This window comes from Pundamilia nyererei, unplaced genomic scaffold (assembly GCF_000239375.1).
Source record: "Pundamilia nyererei isolate P.nyererei 1_Seehausen unplaced genomic scaffold, PunNye1.0 scaffold00031, whole genome shotgun sequence".
Classification (NCBI taxonomy): domain Eukaryota; kingdom Metazoa; phylum Chordata; class Actinopteri; order Cichliformes; family Cichlidae; genus Pundamilia; species Pundamilia nyererei.
Window position 1 is genome coordinate 1532646 of NW_005187432.1, and position 19778 is coordinate 1552423.

Genomic DNA, 19778 nt, shown 5'->3' on the forward strand with positions numbered 1-19778 from the left:
AAGGAGCTCTGCTGTGGCAGCTCATATATGGACAGGAGCAAGAAGAAAAACACCATCTACAAAGTAGAAATGAATTCAAATAAATATGTTCATGTTGTAAATACCCTCATGTTCATCAGGCAAAAGCAGTATTTATGCTATCCTTACAGCTGTCAGTATAATGGTGAATATTGTTGTGATAGTTGTTTCTATTGACATGTCGTCCTGTGTGCTGTATTTTATTAACAATATAATGTTTTGTGAGTTTCCCATAAAGTATTGCAGGTGAATTTTCTGCATCTTGGTGTTGGTTTTGGAGGTAAACACACATTTTTCTGTTGTGTGGGAGTGAGAGAAAGATTTAAGGTGAATCCTTTATAAGACCCCGGGGTTTCTACCAATCGCAAAGCAATATGACAAGCTACATATACCCAGGAGGCTCTGTCGCTACCCATTTGTCAACAAAGCATTTTCTGCCTCAAATACATTGTGAAGCTTTTTACCAAAGTTCCCCTAGGTGTGCATTTCTGTCTGCTTTGCATTTCTCTGTATAAACCAAGGCTAAACAGAACTTCACAGCATTTTTGACTTGTGGAAAAAAGAGTTTGTAGACTTACAAACAAATAACTGCAGAAAACTAACAGAAATTCTGCTGCTGTGCTTCAGGGGTATTCACGGAAGGATGTGGAAGCCAAATATTGTGAGAAAGTTCATGTTTGCTTACTTGTTGTTTTTTTTTTTCTTCTTCTTCTTCTTCTTTGCCCTCTTCTCTCACTCAGCCTCTCAGGATGCACTGCCACACCTGCACCCTGGTGACTAGCTCAGGTCACCTCATTGGAGGCGGTCGAGGTGAAGAGATCGACCGGGCCGAGTGCGTGATCCGCATGAACGACGCTCCCACCGCCAGAGGTTACGCCCGTGACGTCGGTCACCGCACCTCCCTGCGTGTCATTGCACACTCCAGCATGCAGCGGGTCTTGAGGAGTCGCAACGAACTGCTCAACGCCAGCCAGGACACAGTATTTATCTTCTGGGGCCCCAGCAACTACATGAGGCATGATGGGAAGGGCCTTGTGTACAACAACCTGAGGCTCATGAAAGAGGTGCTCCCCAAGCTCAAAGTCTACATGATCTCCTGGCAGAAGATGCTGCAGTTTGATGAACTCTTCAAGAAGGAGACCGGCAAAGACAGGTGAGGGCGTCACTGCATCAGAACCCATCATCATCAGGAGTCTAATAATAGTTCAGCTAAAGCTTTAATTTAATTAATATTTAATCAGTTTTATAAAGTTTTAATCATTCTGCCCTTAAACAAACTTAACAGGTTGATTTTTATAGTTTGTACAAATGCGTTATTATCTGATCAGTCAAACGTTCACATGTCACTATCCCTGTGGAAATCAACCACAGTAGTCCCTCAGTACCACAGTAGTTGTAGTCCCTCCCACATACTGTATCGAAAGCAAGGAAAGATTTTCAGTCACTACCAATTTCATTCACTTGTGTGATTCATCTGACCTTCAGGGCAGCACAGTCAATACTTTTCAAGCTACAAGTTTCACAGTTTCTTCAGCTATTACATCAGCAGAAAATTCAGCCATATTTCTCTTGTGAATTTGTCCAGACTTTTCCAACGCATAGTGCACAAAGATTAGTAAATTGATGAATTTGGTGCACGACTTACCGACGGCGAATGCTTTACAATGAGCTCATGTTACTGATAATGATGCTGGAATAGTGTTGCATTTTTGTTATGTGGAGTTTTTGCATTGCAAGAATGCATGCGGGACCAAAGATATGTTAACTTTGGCTTCTCTTGTTTGTCTGTGCTGTTGTTGGTCCTTTAGTTGGGCTTATGTAAAAGACAAAACTCACAGTGCAAAGAACATCTTGTAAAGGAGTGAAACCAAATGCTTAAAACTGTCCTCTGCAGCCATCGTTTGTTCTTCTCAGCCATCTTTCTTTGATCTTTGTTGTCTTTTGAGCTCCTTCATCTTTATTGTGAACCGGTCTCTGATTTTTCCGTTTTCTGTTCAAGCAAACTTTTTATCCAATCAGATTTCAACCTACACATAACATTTGAGTCACAGACAATGCTGTTTGAGGACTATAAACACGTCTTGTTTGAACTTCCACAATCCTTATTTTTGTGTAGGCTGAGAAACAAAAGTGGGACCATAAATCTGGCCTGATCCAATTCAGAGCACATAGTCTATAGTAACTATACCATATGCCTTCTCCCAAATAGTCTCTTTTATTCCAGCACCGTATGAAAGTCAGCTTCTTTTGTGTTGTAAAAGTGTATTTGTCTGTCAAACCATGGCTATGCATTTAGTAATACAGTACATACCATGCTTGCAGGAAACCCTTAAACTAAATGGACAAGAGTAGGTGGTTGCAAAGCATGCCTCTGCATTCATAATCCGTATTGTGTTTGAAAAACAGACTTTAGCAAGTAAACCTGGATGTCATGGAAACATGAACGTGCAAGTTTCTCGCATAAAGAAGTCTCAGATATTGTAATTTATTTACAAAACTACTTGAATGGGTCTCAGAGGGATCTACTTTAAAGTAGTAAAGAAAGGAATGAAAGTGACAAAACAAGCTTTCACTTTCTTTTGTGTGGTGTCCTAATGGCCTCCTAAAAATTACCCCGAGTTTCAGTTGCAAAATGAACAGTGTTAAAGGACTCCGTTTTAATGAGTCGGAGATGAGTTCTCAGCCCTGTGGCCATTAACTCTTAATGAAAACCCACCCATACAAACACTGTTTGTGTCTCCGTCGCTTTATCTGAGCCTTTGTTTGGGGTGTCATCGGAGATTGAATCTGACTTCAGCTTAAGATAGATGCCGTGGGGGAAATCGCCGAGCAGAGGATTTGGTGAAAGGCTCAGACATCAATCCTTCAGAATCTGTGCCTACAATCATGGTAAATGTTTACAGTGAGCAGGCTTTCTCTGTTATTGTTCGTATTTACAGTTTCTCATCCTTTCTAGCACCAGGCATTAACATCAGTGAGAATTATTCGAGGTCCTTTCTGCTCCATGGAGCGTGGAAGCAGAGAGAAATAAAGCCTTAATATATTAGTGTATAGCTTTGTAATGCTTGAGATAAAAATTTAACAGAAGCTCTGTGCATGCAAAATGTCTCGTACCTTTATGAAGCAATATTTTATCTAATTTGGAAAATGAATCCCGTGTTATTTAAGAACTGGGAGCCTGTGGCCGCAGCATTAAAAGCAGAGCTTCTGGGTAATCAACCGTGCAATCGGCAACCCTGCAAGCTTAATTGTAATTATGGGTTATGCCTTTTCAGTAAAGAGAACTAATATGGTTTAGGATGATGCCACATCCTGCAGTTTTTAATAACACATACAGAAGAGAGAAGGGAAGCAGGTGTCCCTCTGCATCCTTTCTGGTAAATTCCTAGAATGAGCCTTAACTGGTGATTAGAGTCAAATTAGCTTTTGAAATAACTTTTTTCTCCCTTGTCTGTGTTTTCTGTTCCCATGATGCTTTGTGGTAATTGTTAACAGCCCAACTGTGGTTTCTGCTGGAGCTAGCTGCAGTGTAAAATCTGATGATTTGAGATAGGTCACCTATCAAAAAGATCTAGGTTGAATCCCTTTAACAGTGCATCTTACATCAAACCTTGGCAGTCGTATTGAAGCGCGCTTTGATGGCTTATGAACATTGGTCAAAAAAAGGAAAAGAGAAAAGCCACAGCAGGGCAGCTGTGCATCAGAGAGCAAGGAGACAGCTGGAGCAGTGGACAAATTACATAGCTGTGAAGAACAGCTGAAAGGGACTCATTTATAAAGCTGACTTTTGATCAGTTTTGATCTTAAGCAGGATTTACAGTAAGCAGAAGCAAAACTTAACTTTGAGCTTATCTTAAAGCAACGTTTTGACTTGTAATACGTTTTCTGCAGGTTATGTAGAGGTGTTTCAGTTTGGGTTGTAAACACGGTCTGCGGTGACCTTTGTAGTTCTGTCCTTCTGGCCAACTCCCCTTCTTCTACTGCAACATTACGCTGGTTCCCAAAACAAAATAAAAGGGTCTGCTGCAAGAAATCTGCCAGTGATTGGCAGATGAAGCCTGCAGATCTGTCCACAGTGTTATTCCCGTGGAAATGACCTAACATTGTGTGGCTACACAATTCTACACACTTCTACATAATGTTACATACTTTGAAATAAAAAAGTTGACCCCTAGAGTGTTATTGGAAGACATTATTGGTTATGTTATGTTTGTGACTTTTAAAAAAATTCTATGTTGCTAATCAAGGTCATGGAAGTTACCCTCAATGGTTCCTCGGTTATTTAAAGTAAAATATTTTCTACAAAGTGTATATGTTAAAGATGTAAGAAAAACTTATAAACTCAAAGGAACATTTTTATTGACTGAAAATGCTCACAAATGTAACACAAATATAAAAGTACAGTCCTGTCCGGTCGTCTAGGCAACCACTTCATGTCATTTGGTGAAATTTCATAGACTTGATTGAGCGTGTGTATACACCTAAGTATAGGTTGTGCTATCCTAAAGCATGGTATTTGACGGGCTGACACAACAACAGTCTCCGTCTTTCCATAAAAGAGCAGAGCAGCAGCTGCAAAAGAAAAGAGTGCATTTTAACAGTAATAGTGAGGATCTTCTAAAAAAAACAAAATAAATTATAGATATAAATTTTAAATATAACAAGAAGTAATTAAATCAAAACTAAGTAAGCCACAGATTTCAAATTACTAAATCAATTAGCAGTAATACGACTCACAGTAAAATTAATACCAATATATTAAATTAAATTATTAAATGCATCTGATGTATGTCTGAAAATCGACTTGCCAGTTTTAGGTGACGATACGGTCCCACCACTTTTCATGGCATAAAGTTTCACTAATTTCTAGAAATACTACATAAACATCATATGTCAAATTTACCACTGTTACTTTCGATGTTATGGTCAGTGATGTAAGAGTAGATGGGGTGAAAAACAGAATTTCCCAAATTCCAGAAGAACACTGAAGTTTGAAATGCTCCAGGCAACTTCAGATTGTTAAGATGCATTTATGTCACTACCTGTCACATCACCTGATTTTTGCTGACTGGCTGGGACAACTCCATATACTTCTACAACCACAGAGAGGTTTGGGGAGGACAATTTTGATGTCTTTCACAGTTACCACATAGGGTTCTCTGCCAGATAAAGCCTATAGAAATCAACAAGGCTATTTGCTACAGCGACGATATAATCCTAAATTAAGTCTTTATCCTTGTTTGCCAACCAAAGATGTGTTGTCCTTCATTGCCACCATTTGATCTACCAAGAAGTTGGGTGTTCTCTCTTGATGGTGTTGCAGAGTAGACGGAGCAGGCAGCAGATAGCAAGCCAGATGAGATGGAAAGAGGAGGGATACATGACAGACAGCTTGAAAGGCAGATTGACAGATCTGTAAAGATCACGGGCTCGAGGCTGATTGGCTCAGAGCCCTGACAGATCACTGGACAAGAATAGTGATATTGACATTTTGAATGAGCAAGAAAGAGCAACAGTGACAGCCCATATCAGTGCAACTGATATTTAAGGTAACAGTACAGATCTTCTAAGTTGAACTTACAAAACAGTGAGTGGAAAAAAATTTATAAGTTACAAGTTAAAAGTGATATTTTTAGAGCGTGCTTAAACTGAGATTTGTATGCTTTTTTAGAAATAAGAGCCCAAAACGAAGAACCTGTGAGCTTTTGATCTAAAATTTGAGAACATTCAACAGGCCCAGCAGTGAAAAAGCTCCCTGCTAAATGAAAAGAATAGGACACATTTACAAACCAAGTAACCTTTAAAGGCCATGCAGACACCCACACGTTTCCACTTATTTTGGATGATAAGACTTTTGCTCAGGTTGAAGGTGGGCAAAACCTTTGCTGTGACTCATGAAATGTCACAGGACTGCTTAAGCTATTATGACCAAGATAAAGGTGTAATTGGTCAAACAAACAACACAAACTGATGGAAGAAAAGTGATGTGCCTCATATCAATGCATGCGGTGTGGAGATTTCCACTATTTCTACATAGATTTTCGTTGTTTAAAGACTTCTGCTCTCACAGAATTGAAGAGTGCAGTCTAAAGTCTGAACTTGAAGTCAATTTACAGTCCAACACCAAACTGAAGCGAGGATTCAGGTTTGCTGCTTGTAGGGAATGAACATTAGAAAATACATATAATGAGGGGAATGTACAGTAGTAGGAAAAGATTATATGTGGAAGCAGACTGCAAACAAAACATATTCAGGCCACATTATTGCTGCCATTTCCATGGATATAAAAAAGAGAGAAATACAAGAGAAACTGTGATCAGACAGAACGTGATGTGGAAGTCAAGTAGATACAGAGGCGACTAGAAAAAGTGAAGGAGTTTAAATTAGTAATCAACCCTAAACACTGCAATCACTCAGGATGAAAGTGTCAGGTATAAATAACCGTGTGCACACACAAAATGAACTCAGATATTTTTATACTTTTTCTTTATAGGAGTGTTATGAAATAATGATGCTTCACAGATGTTTCAGCTTGAACTTACAACAGCAAATCATACCTGTATGTGACCTTCACACAGTAATAACAATAATAGGCTCAAAGACAGTATAGCTGCTATATATGTATAGTAGCAGTCAGTGGTCAGTCATTGTGGTCATTCGGGGCTTTTAATTTTTTTTTTTTAACCTTTCTTTTCCCAGGGTGGAAAAATAAACAGTAACCATCTGTATTGGCTTTAAAAATCCGAATTGGATGCACAAGTTTGAATTTATTTAGGATCTTCTCTGATTCACACAGACTCAAAAGTACAGCTCAAATATATCCATACACTCACACTAATATTTGGTTAAATGTCCCTTAAAAGCTTTTTGGTGGCTATAAAAATCATCTTTGCAAGGTGCAAGTTCCTAACATAGTTTGGGCTGGATATTTGACCAGCTCTGCTTGGCATAACTGGTGAAGTTCATTCAAATTTCCTCGATTTCCTGGCACCAACCTGGCTTGTCCACAAATTTTTAAAAAGGTTGAGGTCGAGGCTTTGGGACGACCATTCCAGAAACTTAATGTTAGTGTGTAACAAAGTTTCAAGCATCTATAAAAAATCTAGGAAATCATTAAAAACCCCAAATTACCATGACATTCATGATCATAAACTTCTGACCACAATTGCACAAATATAACTAAAAAACCCAACTCCATCCACCCCAAAGAGATTTAACAGTCATTTCTCTTGTTAGGAATGAAATGCAATGGAAAGCAAAATCTTATGTTGAAATATAGAAATGTGATTTTAAGACTCAAAAAAGAAAGCTCAACGTGCATTTAAACTTACAGCTACATGTGTACCTTTTCTGGATTTACAATCCCAAACCATGTAAACATGAGAAGCAGCACTGCTCTCCTTCACAGGGATAAATGTGTCGTCCCACTCACAGCTTGCCTCAAGTCCTTTTAAAAGACAGTCATTGAAGCTAAGAGCTTGACATTTCACACCACATTATTCATCAGCATGTTCATAAACAAGGAAATGAGGAAGACTTCTTAAGTGAGATTAGCTGCATGCCTTCTGACTAAGACCTCCACACATCCACCACAGATTGGTTGGTGTCAAAATGCTGTGCTTTGAACTCTCAAAGTTTTCTAATTTGCAAAAGAAGAACTTGTGTGTATGTAAGCCTGTGTGTGTGTGTGTGTTTGAGAGACAGGGCTGTTGTTATATTAAAGCCCGGTGGCCATGTTTGCATATCAAAACAAATCAGCATGTTCCAGACAAACTGGGTCCTGTCTTAATTAAAAGAAAATGAGAAGCCTGTGCTTCTTCTGCGATAGCATCACTGGGTCGACAGCGTTGTCTGCTGCATGAACAGACTCTAATAAAGCAGCAAGTCACACAAAAGGGTGTTGTCACTGTTCATAACACTGTGGCCAGTGTGGGCCGATTGATTTGGTGGGTCTGGATTGTTCAACCACATTTTAAATCAACATCCATTTTGTGGTGCGTTTTTCCAGCAAACACAAAGCTTTATTGGACCACAGAGAAATAAGGAGCGGCTGTACCTGAAGAGGTTGGTTTTTTTTGTTGCTTGATTTGAAGGAAGAAAGCAAACGAAGACTGGGTTTATAGTCTCTATTTACTGTAGCTGTAGTGCATGTTTGTCCTCCGCTATTTTTATTTAACCGAATGAGCATCTTCAAAAGTTCCCACTGTGGAGGATAAAAGTAGCAAGGCAAAATATTTCAGACGTTGGTGAAATCTTAATGTCTGTACAGAGCTAAGAAAAATATTTTACAAGTAGTTTTTAGAATGATTTTTATTTTTTAAGGGAAAAACAACAATCCAAATCTACCTGGCTCTTTGTGAAAAAGCAAGCTTCTTTGTTTTCCTGCCTCTCACTTTGCAACTGGTCCAAGAAGATGACTGCTGTCCCTGAGCCTGGCTCAATTCAATGTTATTTATATGGCACCAAATCACAACAACAACCGCCTCAAGTCGCGTTATATTTTAAGGTAAAGGCCCTACAAAAACACAGAGAATACCCCATTAATCAAGCGACCCCCTTTGAGTAAGCACTTGGCAAATAGCGGGAAGGAAAAACTCCCTTTTTAACAGTAAGAAACCTCACTGCAACTACCTTATAATATATCACATTCAAATGACTGGTTAGCTGGTACTAGATGAATAAAACTGAAATGAAGTGATGACTGTTGTCTCATAGGTGATTGATATCAAGCCAAATAAACACCTTCAACTCTTTGTTGTGTTCCTGAAACAATATTTTGAAGTGGATCCCTTATTTTAAACACTCATTCTTGTTGATTTTGTCTTTCAGAATCTTTCATGAAAATAAAAAAAAACCAGTGAAGATCTCTGAATGATTTATTAATTATTTCAGTGCGGACCTCGGCGAGATTTCCCTTAAATTTCACAGCAGTCTACTCCTTAGCTCTCCGAGATGTTTCTTTTTACATCAAAGTCTGACCGACACTGGACCACAGCTTGTCTAAAAATGCATCAAAGCATAGACTTAAAGCCTTGCCATGACAAAACAGCAGGGTTTAACTTTTTAGGTACGCTCTAGGGTGCTGTCTATAATGCCTTCTCATACACTTTAAACACTGATAACATTTCCTCGCTCCCTTATTGCCTTCCCAGGAAGACATTTCTCTGCCACTTTCCTAAGAAAGAGAAATGCTCAAAGTTTAGGTGTTAAAGAGGGCTTTCTTTCAGCATTTTTGCTTGACATATACCCCACAAGCCCACCCCACCCCATCTCCCTGCACTGTTGTATCTGTGAGAAAACGAGGGAGAGAAGGTCTGAACACCTTTTCAAACAGCCAGGTAAACCCTCCACTCCAAATGTGTCACCTCATCAACAGCAGGCGAGCAGAGTTTCGAGATGCCTGCCTGGTTGTTCTTGTCAAGACTTTTCTTATCAGGGCCCAGGCTTTGTTTCTCTGTCTTGCCAAGTTAAAGCCTCGGATGCTGCGGATGCTGATGCATATGTGTGGGAACAGACAAGAAGGAGTAACAAGCTTTGAGAAGCAGCAGGGTGATGAGGCCGGTCGGGAGATAAGGAACACATGCTGTCAAAGTGCTCTCAAGCAAGAGTTTGAATATGAACCTGCTCACTTTTCCTCCGCCGCATCATTTTAAAGCTATAATGAACTGTGCTTGGAAAAGAATCAAAGGAACGAGTGCAGAAATTTTTTTGACACCTTTACCGTGTAGCATCCTGTTGGTTCAGTATAATGATCGCAATGTGTGCATAACTAAATCGCACCAGATGTGGTTGACATTCACGGTCATTGTCACTTTGATGATTGGGATTTTTTGAAGCACTGCGGAGAAGTTGTTGCATGTGATGTTGAGGGAAAGTTTTCAGAAGTGATGAAATGGTAGAAACTCTGCATTCAAACTGTCACTAGGACAAAATCTGAGCCAAGATGAGAAACAGAGCCCTGTGGCTACACAAGTAAAAGACCCCCAAATCTCCTACAGTGGAGTAAGACATCAAAAACTTAAAGAGACACATACTGTAAATGACCACAAACCATAGAGTTGCAAAGTTGTTTTATCGTTATGCATCTCCTAGAGCTTTTACTATATGTTTGCAGATGTTTTGTGTCATTTTGCTTCTGTTTTTTTAGGTTTTGTGACTCTGCCTGAGGGGTGTTCTATAAAGAGAGATTAATGGGCCAGAGTTTTCAGTGTCACAACGGTGCATCCCTTTTTACCTGGCTGGATCACTATGGTAACTTATGCTGAACACATAATGGCTCCGGAGCAGGTTATGTTCAGAGCTTCACTTTAATATTGTGTGTAAATGCCACATTTTCACTCATTCTTTTCCTGACTGCAGGCAGTGAGTGGGAGATGGATTCCTTTCTTTGACTGGGTATTTGCCTGCATTGAGTTGGTGATGCAGTTGACGTGTAAATATAAATATATAAATAAATATAAGTAAATATATTCATGGTGGGGGATAGTTTAATTGATTAATCCAAAATTGCCCATAGGTGGGAATGCGTGAGTGAATGTGAGTGCGAATGGTTGTCTGTCTCTATGTGTTAGCCCTGCGACAGACTGGCGACCTGTCCAGGGTGTACCCCGCCTCTTGCCCTGTGACAGCTGGGATAGGCTCCAGCACCACCCGCAACCCTGAAAAGGATAAGCGGAAGCGAATGGATGGATGGATGGATGGATGGATGGATATTCATGGTGCAAATTTGCTGCCAACTTGCAGATATTGCAGGTAATTGATCAGTCTAATTATAGGCTATTTATCACTGGGAATATTAAACCAGCACAGTGGTTTCTGTGTATCCCTCATTATGGAATGGAGCTTCTCAAGTAGTCTGTTATGTTTGATGTTTCACACCTGTGCAGATGTCACATTAGACGAAAACCTTGGAGCTCAGAATAAGCGGTAAACAAATAAATGAAACGCTGAATTCACAAGATTAGATGTTTATGTCGGTATTCCCCTCTTGCCTTATTTGCAGCGCCAGTATGTCGTTCACATTTTATATATTTTTTTATATTCTTTATAAGACCTCTTGCAATGTCTCAAACTGGAGTAGGTGGCACTTAGTTGGCCCATTTTCTGCAGAAGAAGAGTCGCATGACGAGACTGCCTCTTTTATATAAGCACACTCAGAAACTGAAGCAGAAAGCCTGGGAACCCATCATCTCTGAGTAGGACTTCAGTTAAACTGACTGGAAACAAACTTTCTTTGTTTTACATATTTTTATGTAATCTTATGGAGTAGTTTCCTTGCTTTGCTTTGTACTTTTGCGTTCTGCATCTCCTTGTAGTGATGTCATGGCGGGTAAAGGCCAGCCTTGTTGGCATGTTCACTAATCCGTCTATGGCTTTACTTTTTAATTGGTGTTAATTACTAAATTATTAGCAGGCTAAACCAAGTTGGTTATCATAGCAAAAACCACACCTGCGGTCAGCAACATGTTGACATTAGCATTTACTGTCAAAACAATTCACTTTTTATCCCATCATCTCCCTACTTGCATTGAGTACACGTGACTCCACCAGAGCTGGAATTGCTGTTTTTATCACCAGAGCATTGTATAAATGCAATATGCAGGCTAAACTTGTTTTGAAATCTAAAATTAATGGTGACATTATGCGAAACAAATTGCCTAAGAACATCAGACAAAGTCGGTGTATCCTCAGCTGACTCATTTTCACCATAAGGTTTTCTTAGCTTTGTTTCATCTGCCAAAATTATGCATACATTAGAGGTTGCGTGTCTTTATAGTTTCCTCTTATGCCTGCCCTTTGTAGTTGTGTTGAACTTTGAATTATGAAAGAGGAAAAGCATTTAATGCATTAGTTAGACCACATTTTGCTTCATTCACTGTGCTCCATTTATTTTTTTTCTCATAAAGCTTCAGTAAAAGTTGCAGTGTTTATTTACCAAAAGCCATCTAAAAGTGCATCAAACACTGAGAGATTAATGCATTCACTGGTTACCAATAACAGTTCCCATCAGGATAGTTCAGCTGTTCAGCAGGGGAAGCTCGATGAGAACCACATTTGAGTCTAATTCAGCTTAAGGATTCAATTGTGCTGTAGTTTGTAGCACAAACCTGCTACATCAGCTCATATTTGAATCACTTCACAGTGTGTACGAGGGAGCTATGATGCATTTTCTAATAAATTTTCATAAGTTGATTTGATGAATTCTGATTTTTGCAAAATGTTTTTGGACCACCGCAGCTCAACTCATCTGCATGAATTTTAGTTGGAAGGGATTACAGCTGTGGCTGCAGGCCAGCGAGCTGGAGATCAGTATCATTGTGAGGTTTTGTTGCTACTATACTGTGAAAATGAGACCATGCTGGTAACGCTGTGAGGAAGCACTTGGTCACAGTGAAACTTGGGTACAGTTTTCCTCCCAAGACCGCTTTGGTACTTTGCCTTTAGGTTAGCAGGGTCATTCTCAGGCCTTTTCCTGTGTTGAAATCCTTCAGAAGCTGAAAAACACATGCTTCATACCGCAGCTAAACAGATTTTTAGTTTCATTATTAATCAAAAATAAAAAGAGCCAAGAACAATTTGCAAGAAGGTAAATGATTCATGCCACACAACAGCAAACAAATGACTGGGGTTGTGTTTGTTTTTCCTAAATGAGGTTTGTTCAGCTACAGCTGAGGTCGATGGGAATTTTGTTACTTTTGAATATTTTTCATAGTTGCAGTGTACAAGGGCAAAGGTCGAAGGTTCACCAAAGTAGCTGGGCTTCATGCTCTGTTGGGATATTTTTGTTTGAATGAATTTATTTAATCAGCATCCAAAGGTCATTTCCAAAGATCTGCTGTGCTCTAGAAGTGTTGCGAGTTTCAGTACACTGGAGACCATCAAATCTACACAAAACCAACAAGGAATTATTTTAAAAAGTATGATAGTAAGGCAGCATTTTTTTTTCCAGTCCTGTGATGGAGTACATGTTGGAGCACATTTAGATTTTTTTAAGTACAATGTTAATATTTCATTTAGTTTTTTTCATAACATCATGTCTGATTAGCGGTCAGCTCTTTTCTTCCTGAAAGCAGGCAGATCGTTCTGCATGCTGAAGGTATGTCATCCAACTATCGACACTTCATGCAGAGCAAGGCTCTTTTCTGATTAAGGATTTGATTATTTGACAGGGTTCATTTGTACCAGTCGATGCATAAGATGGATTTGTATTTTAATGAAGCTGTGGGGGAACTTGAATGATCTTGCAGCCAGGAATATCGACCTCAGGATTTAGAGAGATCTTTATTCTGCCCTAATACGCCAATGTGAAATTTTCTAATGATCTATCCAAGTTTTTCAGTTTTCATCCTTGTGGTCTCCCACGCATTAAATCCATCTAACTATCTTCTTTCACCCCCTACATCCTCCTCCTTTCCTCTGCAGGAAAATATCGAAGACCTGGCTGAGCACCGGCTGGTTCACTATGACCATCGCCCTGGAGCTGTGTGATAGGATCAATGTCTATGGCATGGTGGCGCCTGACTTCTGCAGGTGAGACAGTGGAGCTGAAAGTCAAAGATCATCACCAGCTCCACCAGCAAGCACCATCATTGAGATTTTTTTTAAAGGAGAGCCATAAATGCAGTAACTTCAAATATGAATTCATAGCAGCACAGCCGCCTGATAAGAAAGATTAAAACTAAATATATTAAGACAGCTGAAAATGAAATTTCAGTGTGGCTGGAGAGGGTTTTGGAATACTTAAATTGCTTGTGTATTAGTACATAATAATTCAGTAAACTGACAAGTATTCATAATGTTGAAAGAAAAGACAGAGTCCTGGGTTTTCTTCTGTTTCAGAAACATTATTATAGCGCCAGCGCCTGTTAACAGAGGTGTTAGATTTATACTGATCATCCAAATACAATGTACAATTTCAGATGGGGAAAAAAACGACAGTGAAAGGATTTTCACTAATACAAAGCGCCTGGTCAAATTCCCTGCTATTGCATTAAAGCTTGAGTCATGCCTCCCTTTGCTTTTTCTGGCTTTGTCTACCTTTTTGTGCTGATACATTTGGTTTGTTTTCTGCACCATTCAATATCCCCACAACAAGCTTTTTACTTTTTCATTCGCTGCAGTGTGGCATCAATAAAAATATCCAATAATTGACCGACACACAATGGATTATCTGGTCCCGAGGCTGGGAAAGCACACATTGGTCGTGAACTCTGAATACAGACAACTGAAAAGCTGCATTGCTTTATTGCATTTAAAATCCGAATGTTTTTGTCCTCCACATGTTCTGTATTATTCAGTATGCAAATGCAAATACAAGAGCACCCAACGATGAACTGGAACATGCGTGCATGAGGGATAATGCCTCATGTGTATCCTGAAGGCAGGCATATTTTACCAGAGTGATTTCTGTTTGAGAGATGCTTTTTGTTAGGTCAGGTTAATGCATGTACTATAATGCTGATTAGATGATAAGAAGTCATTTTGTTGACAAGCAGAACTATATATTGCCATCTTATGAGGACCGTGTACTTTCAGTATATACTGACTAAACACCTGCTTTTCTTTCTTCAGAACTGGCTTTTTCTTTGGGCATAGACTCAACACGGTTCCTCTGAGATATTGACATGACAGCATCACACAGCATCAGCAGATTTGTCAGCCGTATATCCATGATGAGAATCTCCCACATCCACTACATCCCACAGGTGCTCTATTGGAGTGAGATTTAGTGACTATAGATGCCATTTGAGTGCAGTGAACTCACTGCCATTTTAAAGAAACCAGTCTGAGTTGATTTCAGCTCAAACTCAAATATCCTGCTGGAAGCAGCCATGGTAACACCGTGGTCATAACGGGACGACTATCCCAACAATACTCACGTAGCCCGTGCCATTTAAACAATGCTGGTACCAAGAGGCACAAACTATGGAGAGAAAAGATCCACCATAACATTACACCACCTCACCATCACTGAGAGTAAAAGGCAGGATGTGTCTGTTCTTTCATGTTGTTTATGCCACATTTGACCCTACCATCCAAAAATCAAGTAATCGAGGCAACATTTTTTCAGTCTTCTGTCATTCAGTTTTGGTGAGCTCATATGAGCTGTAGCCTCGGGTTATTCTTATCAGCAGGCAGGATTGGCACCCACTGTGGGCTTTCGCTGCTGTAGCCCATCGGCTTCAAGGTTCGATAATGTGGTGCATTCAGAGATGCTCTTCTGCATACTTTGGTTGTAAGGAGTTCAGTTACTGCTCCCTTACTATCAGCTCAAAGCAGTCTTTGCATTCTCCTCTTGACCATGTCTACATGCCTAATTTCATTGAGTTGCTGCCATGTGATTTGCTTTGTAGATATTTGTGTTAACAAGCAGCTAAAGAGGTTAACCTAGCAAAGTGGCGGATAGTGCCGGTGTCACTAAAATGCAGCATGTGACTGTTTCTGCTGTCAGACAGCAATCTCGATTCAGTGCAGTAGTTTAGAATAAAATTTTAGCCTGAAGCAGATACGATTCAGACTTTACGGTTTTAAATCGCTCTTCTTGAAAGTTCCAATTAAAGAAAATCGGGGACTCTTTTAAACAGTGTTTAACAACATTGTTTGTTATTGTTGATAAGGCAGCGGTCCCCAACCTTTTTTGCGCCACGGACCGGTTTATGCCCGACAATATTTCCACGAACCGGCCTTTAGGGTGTCGCGGATAAATACAACAAAATAAAACCAGTACCGGTGCCGAAAAAAAAAGAAGATTTATTCATAACACACGTGAAAAGACCCAGGAAAACCGAGTTAACGATAAAAATGATAACAAAATAACGCTGAAAACCCTGAAAGCCATACATTTCACACCTGAGCCTCAAATCTTGCGGCCCGGTACCAAACGACTCACGGACCGGTACCGGTCCGAGGCCCGGGTGTTGGGGACCGCTGTGATAAGGAACATTACAGCATTGTTCTATGATGTGTTGACTTTTCATAAGATGAAAGGATGTAAAAAGGTTTGTGTAATTGCATTTTTAATTAATTAAGTTAATTAGCCTATTAAGGGCTAATTATGCAATTAAAATAGTAAAGAAGCATATAAATTATTCCAACTTTGAGATTTTTCTTCGTTGCAGCAAAATTATTAAATAATTCATTCATTAATAGAAAGAAGTAAATTAAATTCTAGCAAATGCAACAGATGCAAGCCAAATTAGATGTTAAAAAAAGTGTATCAATGCATCAATACTGTAGATTCACAGTACAGGGAACTTTCAGAGAAGCGCTCTCATCCTGATGGTCCTCTATAGGAGAAATGAACTACAGAGAGTGCAGAATTATTAGGCAAATGAGTATTTTGTCCACATCATCCTCTTCATGCATGTTGTCTTACTCCAAGCTGTATAGGCTCGAAAGCCTACTACCAATTAAGCATATTAGGTGATGTGCATCTCTGTAATGAGAAGGGGTGTGGTCTAATGACATCAACACCCTATATCAGGTGTGCATAATTATTAGGCAACTTCCTTTCCTTCGGCAAAATGGGTCAAAAGAAGGACTTGACAGGCTCAGAAAAGTCAAAAATAGTGAGATATCTTGCAGAGGGATGCAGCAGTCTCAAAATTGCAAAGCTTCTGAAGCGTGATCATCGAACAATCAAGCGTTTCATTCAAAATAGTCAACAGCGTCGCAAGAAGCGTGTGGAAAAACCAAGGCGCAAAATAACTGCCCATGAACTGAGAAAAGTCAAGTGTGCAGCTGCCAAGAAATATCTCAAGACTGGTTTTTCTAAGGTTTTATGGACTGATGAAATGAGAGTGAGTCTTGATGGGCCAGATGGATGGGCCCGTGGCTGGATTGGTAAAGGGCAGAGAGCTCCAGTCCCACTCAGACGCCAGCAAGGTGGAGGTGGAGTACTGGTTTGGGCTGGTATCATCAAAGATGAGCTTGTGGGGCCTTTTCGGGTTGAGGATGGAGTCAAGCTCAACTCCCAGTCCTACTGCCAGTTTCTGGAAGACACCTTCTTCAAGCAGTGGTACAGGAAGAAGTCTGCATGCTTCAAGAAAAACATGATTTTCATGCAGGACAATGCTCCATCACACGCGTCCAAGTACTCCACAGCGTGGCTGGCAAGAAAGGGTATAAAAGAAGAAAAACTAATGACATGGCCACCTTGTTCACCTGATCTGAACCCCATTGAGAACCTGTGGTCCATCATCAAATGTGAGATTTACAAGGAGGGAAAACAGTACACCTCTCTGAACAGTGTCTGGGAGGCTGTGGTTGCTGCTGCACGCAATGTTGATGGTGAACAGATCAAAACACTGACAGAATCCATGGATGGCAGGCTTTTGAGTGTCCTTGCAAAGAAAGGTGGCTATATTGGTCGCTGATTTGTTTTTGTTTTGTTTTTGAATGTCAGAAATGTATATTTGTGAATGTGGAGATGTTATATTGGTTTCACTGGTAAAAATAAATAATTGAAATGGGTATATATTTGTTTTTTGTTAAGTTGCCTAATAATTATGCACAGTAATAGTCACCTGCACACACAGATATCCCCCAAAAATAGCTAAAACTAAAAACTACTTCCAAAAACATTCAGCTTTGATATTAATGAGTTTTTTGGGTTCATTGAGAACATGGTTGTTGTTCAATAATAAAATTATTCCTCAACAATACAACTTGCCTAATAATTCTGCACTCCCTGTATGGGTTATGCAGCAGTTTGTGAATCCCTCTTGATTCTGGCAACCAAATTAACCAGCCTTGTTAGCAGAGTTTAATGGTTTGAATTACAGCTCACGTCTCATCGGTCTCAGCCTGTGCTTTAATTGGGGGATTTTATTGAACAGGGAACAAATCTTATTAGATTTCTCAATAAAAAAGAACAAACTGTAAAAGGTTCTGTATATCTTTGTCCTTGGCTGTGATTGCTTAAAGAATATTTTTTTTATTTTGGGTTTTAGCACAAATTCAATATAGACAATAACGACGAGGGTGTGCTGCTGTTTCATTTCTTTGAGCAATCATTGGCCGAAGCCAATATTTAGCGTGTCTCTTAGTTTACATCATGACTGCAGTCAGTTGATTTTTACTGAATGCGATGCTACTGAGAATTTAAAAGTGTACCTCAAATGCCATGTCAGATTCACTTTATTGACATTCAAGTGTGTGTATAAATATATAACGCTAAAGCATTAATAAATAACTAACAAATATAAATAATGCATGAATTGTAATATTAAAATATTCCTTACTATTCCTTCAGTGCTGCCTTTTCTGTTATATAACTTTTTTCAGTCGTAAGATGCAGGGGAATTTTTTTTACTTTGTTAAATTGCTGCTACATGCTGTTTATGGACTGCTTTTAAAATGCCCACCTTTCCTTTTTTCCCAAAGGAACACTTCTTTGTAAAAACAAATTGATTCTTAAAAAAAATGTAAGTCAATTTTGGGGCTTGTGATTTTTACACAGTGGCCAGATTTCTAAAAGTATTTTTTTTGTTTGTTTGTTTTTTTTAAATAAATGATTGATCATAGTGGTGAAGTACATTTCCCCACATTTTAAGGTGTTTTTAGAACTCACAGTTTTTATTGCACTCCCAGCATGTGCAGAGAAGCTGGGGAACAACATGAAACCCTCCCTGTTAGGCTTTCATGACAATGTTGTTCATGACAACGCTGAACAACTTCTGTTACACAAAAGTTTCAGTGTTGTGCAAGACAACTGGAAACAAAAAAAATTAAAAGGATACATCTGCCACTGAGATTATAAAAGCAGAAGGGGTTCAGAACTAATTATTTTCCTGATCTTACAAAAAAATTATATAATACAGTTGAAAAATTTCATTTTACTGTTGCAGTTTTTTTAACTGAAACAGAACTAACAAAGCCAGCACCCTTGTCTTTTCATGCTATTAAAGCATTTCGAGTGATGTAAACCAGCGCTATCATTTGCTCAGCAGTTGCAATATCTTACAAACTCACATTTAAAATGTATCACGGCCAGAAATGCATACAAGTCCAAGACTCAAATTTGATTTGAGCTCACACTGAATAGAAAAATGGGCAGATGTGGAAAAAATCTAATGGCATAATGATTAATATATGAAGATAAATTGCTCTATGGACGTGATGACTGGCGTAGGTGAAAATGCTAAAATGCCTCATTAATATTTCAGCAGAATCTCAGCTATTATGACAGATGTGTGTGAAGAAGTGATTTAACACTGGGCAAAATTCAGAAATGAAAATTGTTTGAAATACACAAACAGGAAGTCTACTTTCTTCACCATCTAATTTAATTTAAATGAAAATCTGTGCAGTTAATCTGCAAAGGAAAATTAAGCTGAAAAATCGTTAACACCATTAAGGCTGGGTTTTCCAATTTTAGAAACAGAATACGGTGCAGAGTATTTGCTACACTGTTATAACACAATAATATGTTGTCAGCTTTGTGAGAGCAGTTTGTTTGGCTCACTCTTTGTTCAAGCTTACAATGCCCTTGTGTATAAAGAAATATTTTACTAGCCTGGTAAAGAAAGAATTCGCCCTGACCTCAAGTACATCCGACACTTCAGAGCATTCGGGGTCTACAATGTTGTGCAAAGCCTCAAACCAGAAGGCTGTAATGCTGTTTACTAAGAAACAGAACATGCAAGTTTAAACATATTTTGGGCATGTATGGTGTTGTGTACTTCTACTTTTAAAAAAGAAAGACATAGATGTTCTTTCTAGATGCTCCAGCTCCTCCCACAGTCCAAAGATGCGCAAGT

At 39.2% G+C, this 19778-nt stretch overlaps 1 protein-coding gene across 1 annotated transcript in view; it reads left to right on the top strand.

Annotated features, from left to right (window-relative positions):
* Positions 1-19778, top strand: part of st6galnac5a (ST6 (alpha-N-acetyl-neuraminyl-2,3-beta-galactosyl-1,3)-N-acetylgalactosaminide alpha-2,6-sialyltransferase 5a) — a 60097-nt gene that overhangs the window by 36182 nt on the left and 4137 nt on the right. Inside the window, exons 3-4 of the mRNA XM_005729005.1 lie at positions 759-1171; positions 13441-13548. Coding sequence (XP_005729062.1) covers positions 759-1171; positions 13441-13548 — 521 coding nt within the window. The remainder of the gene's footprint in view (positions 1-758; positions 1172-13440; positions 13549-19778) is intronic.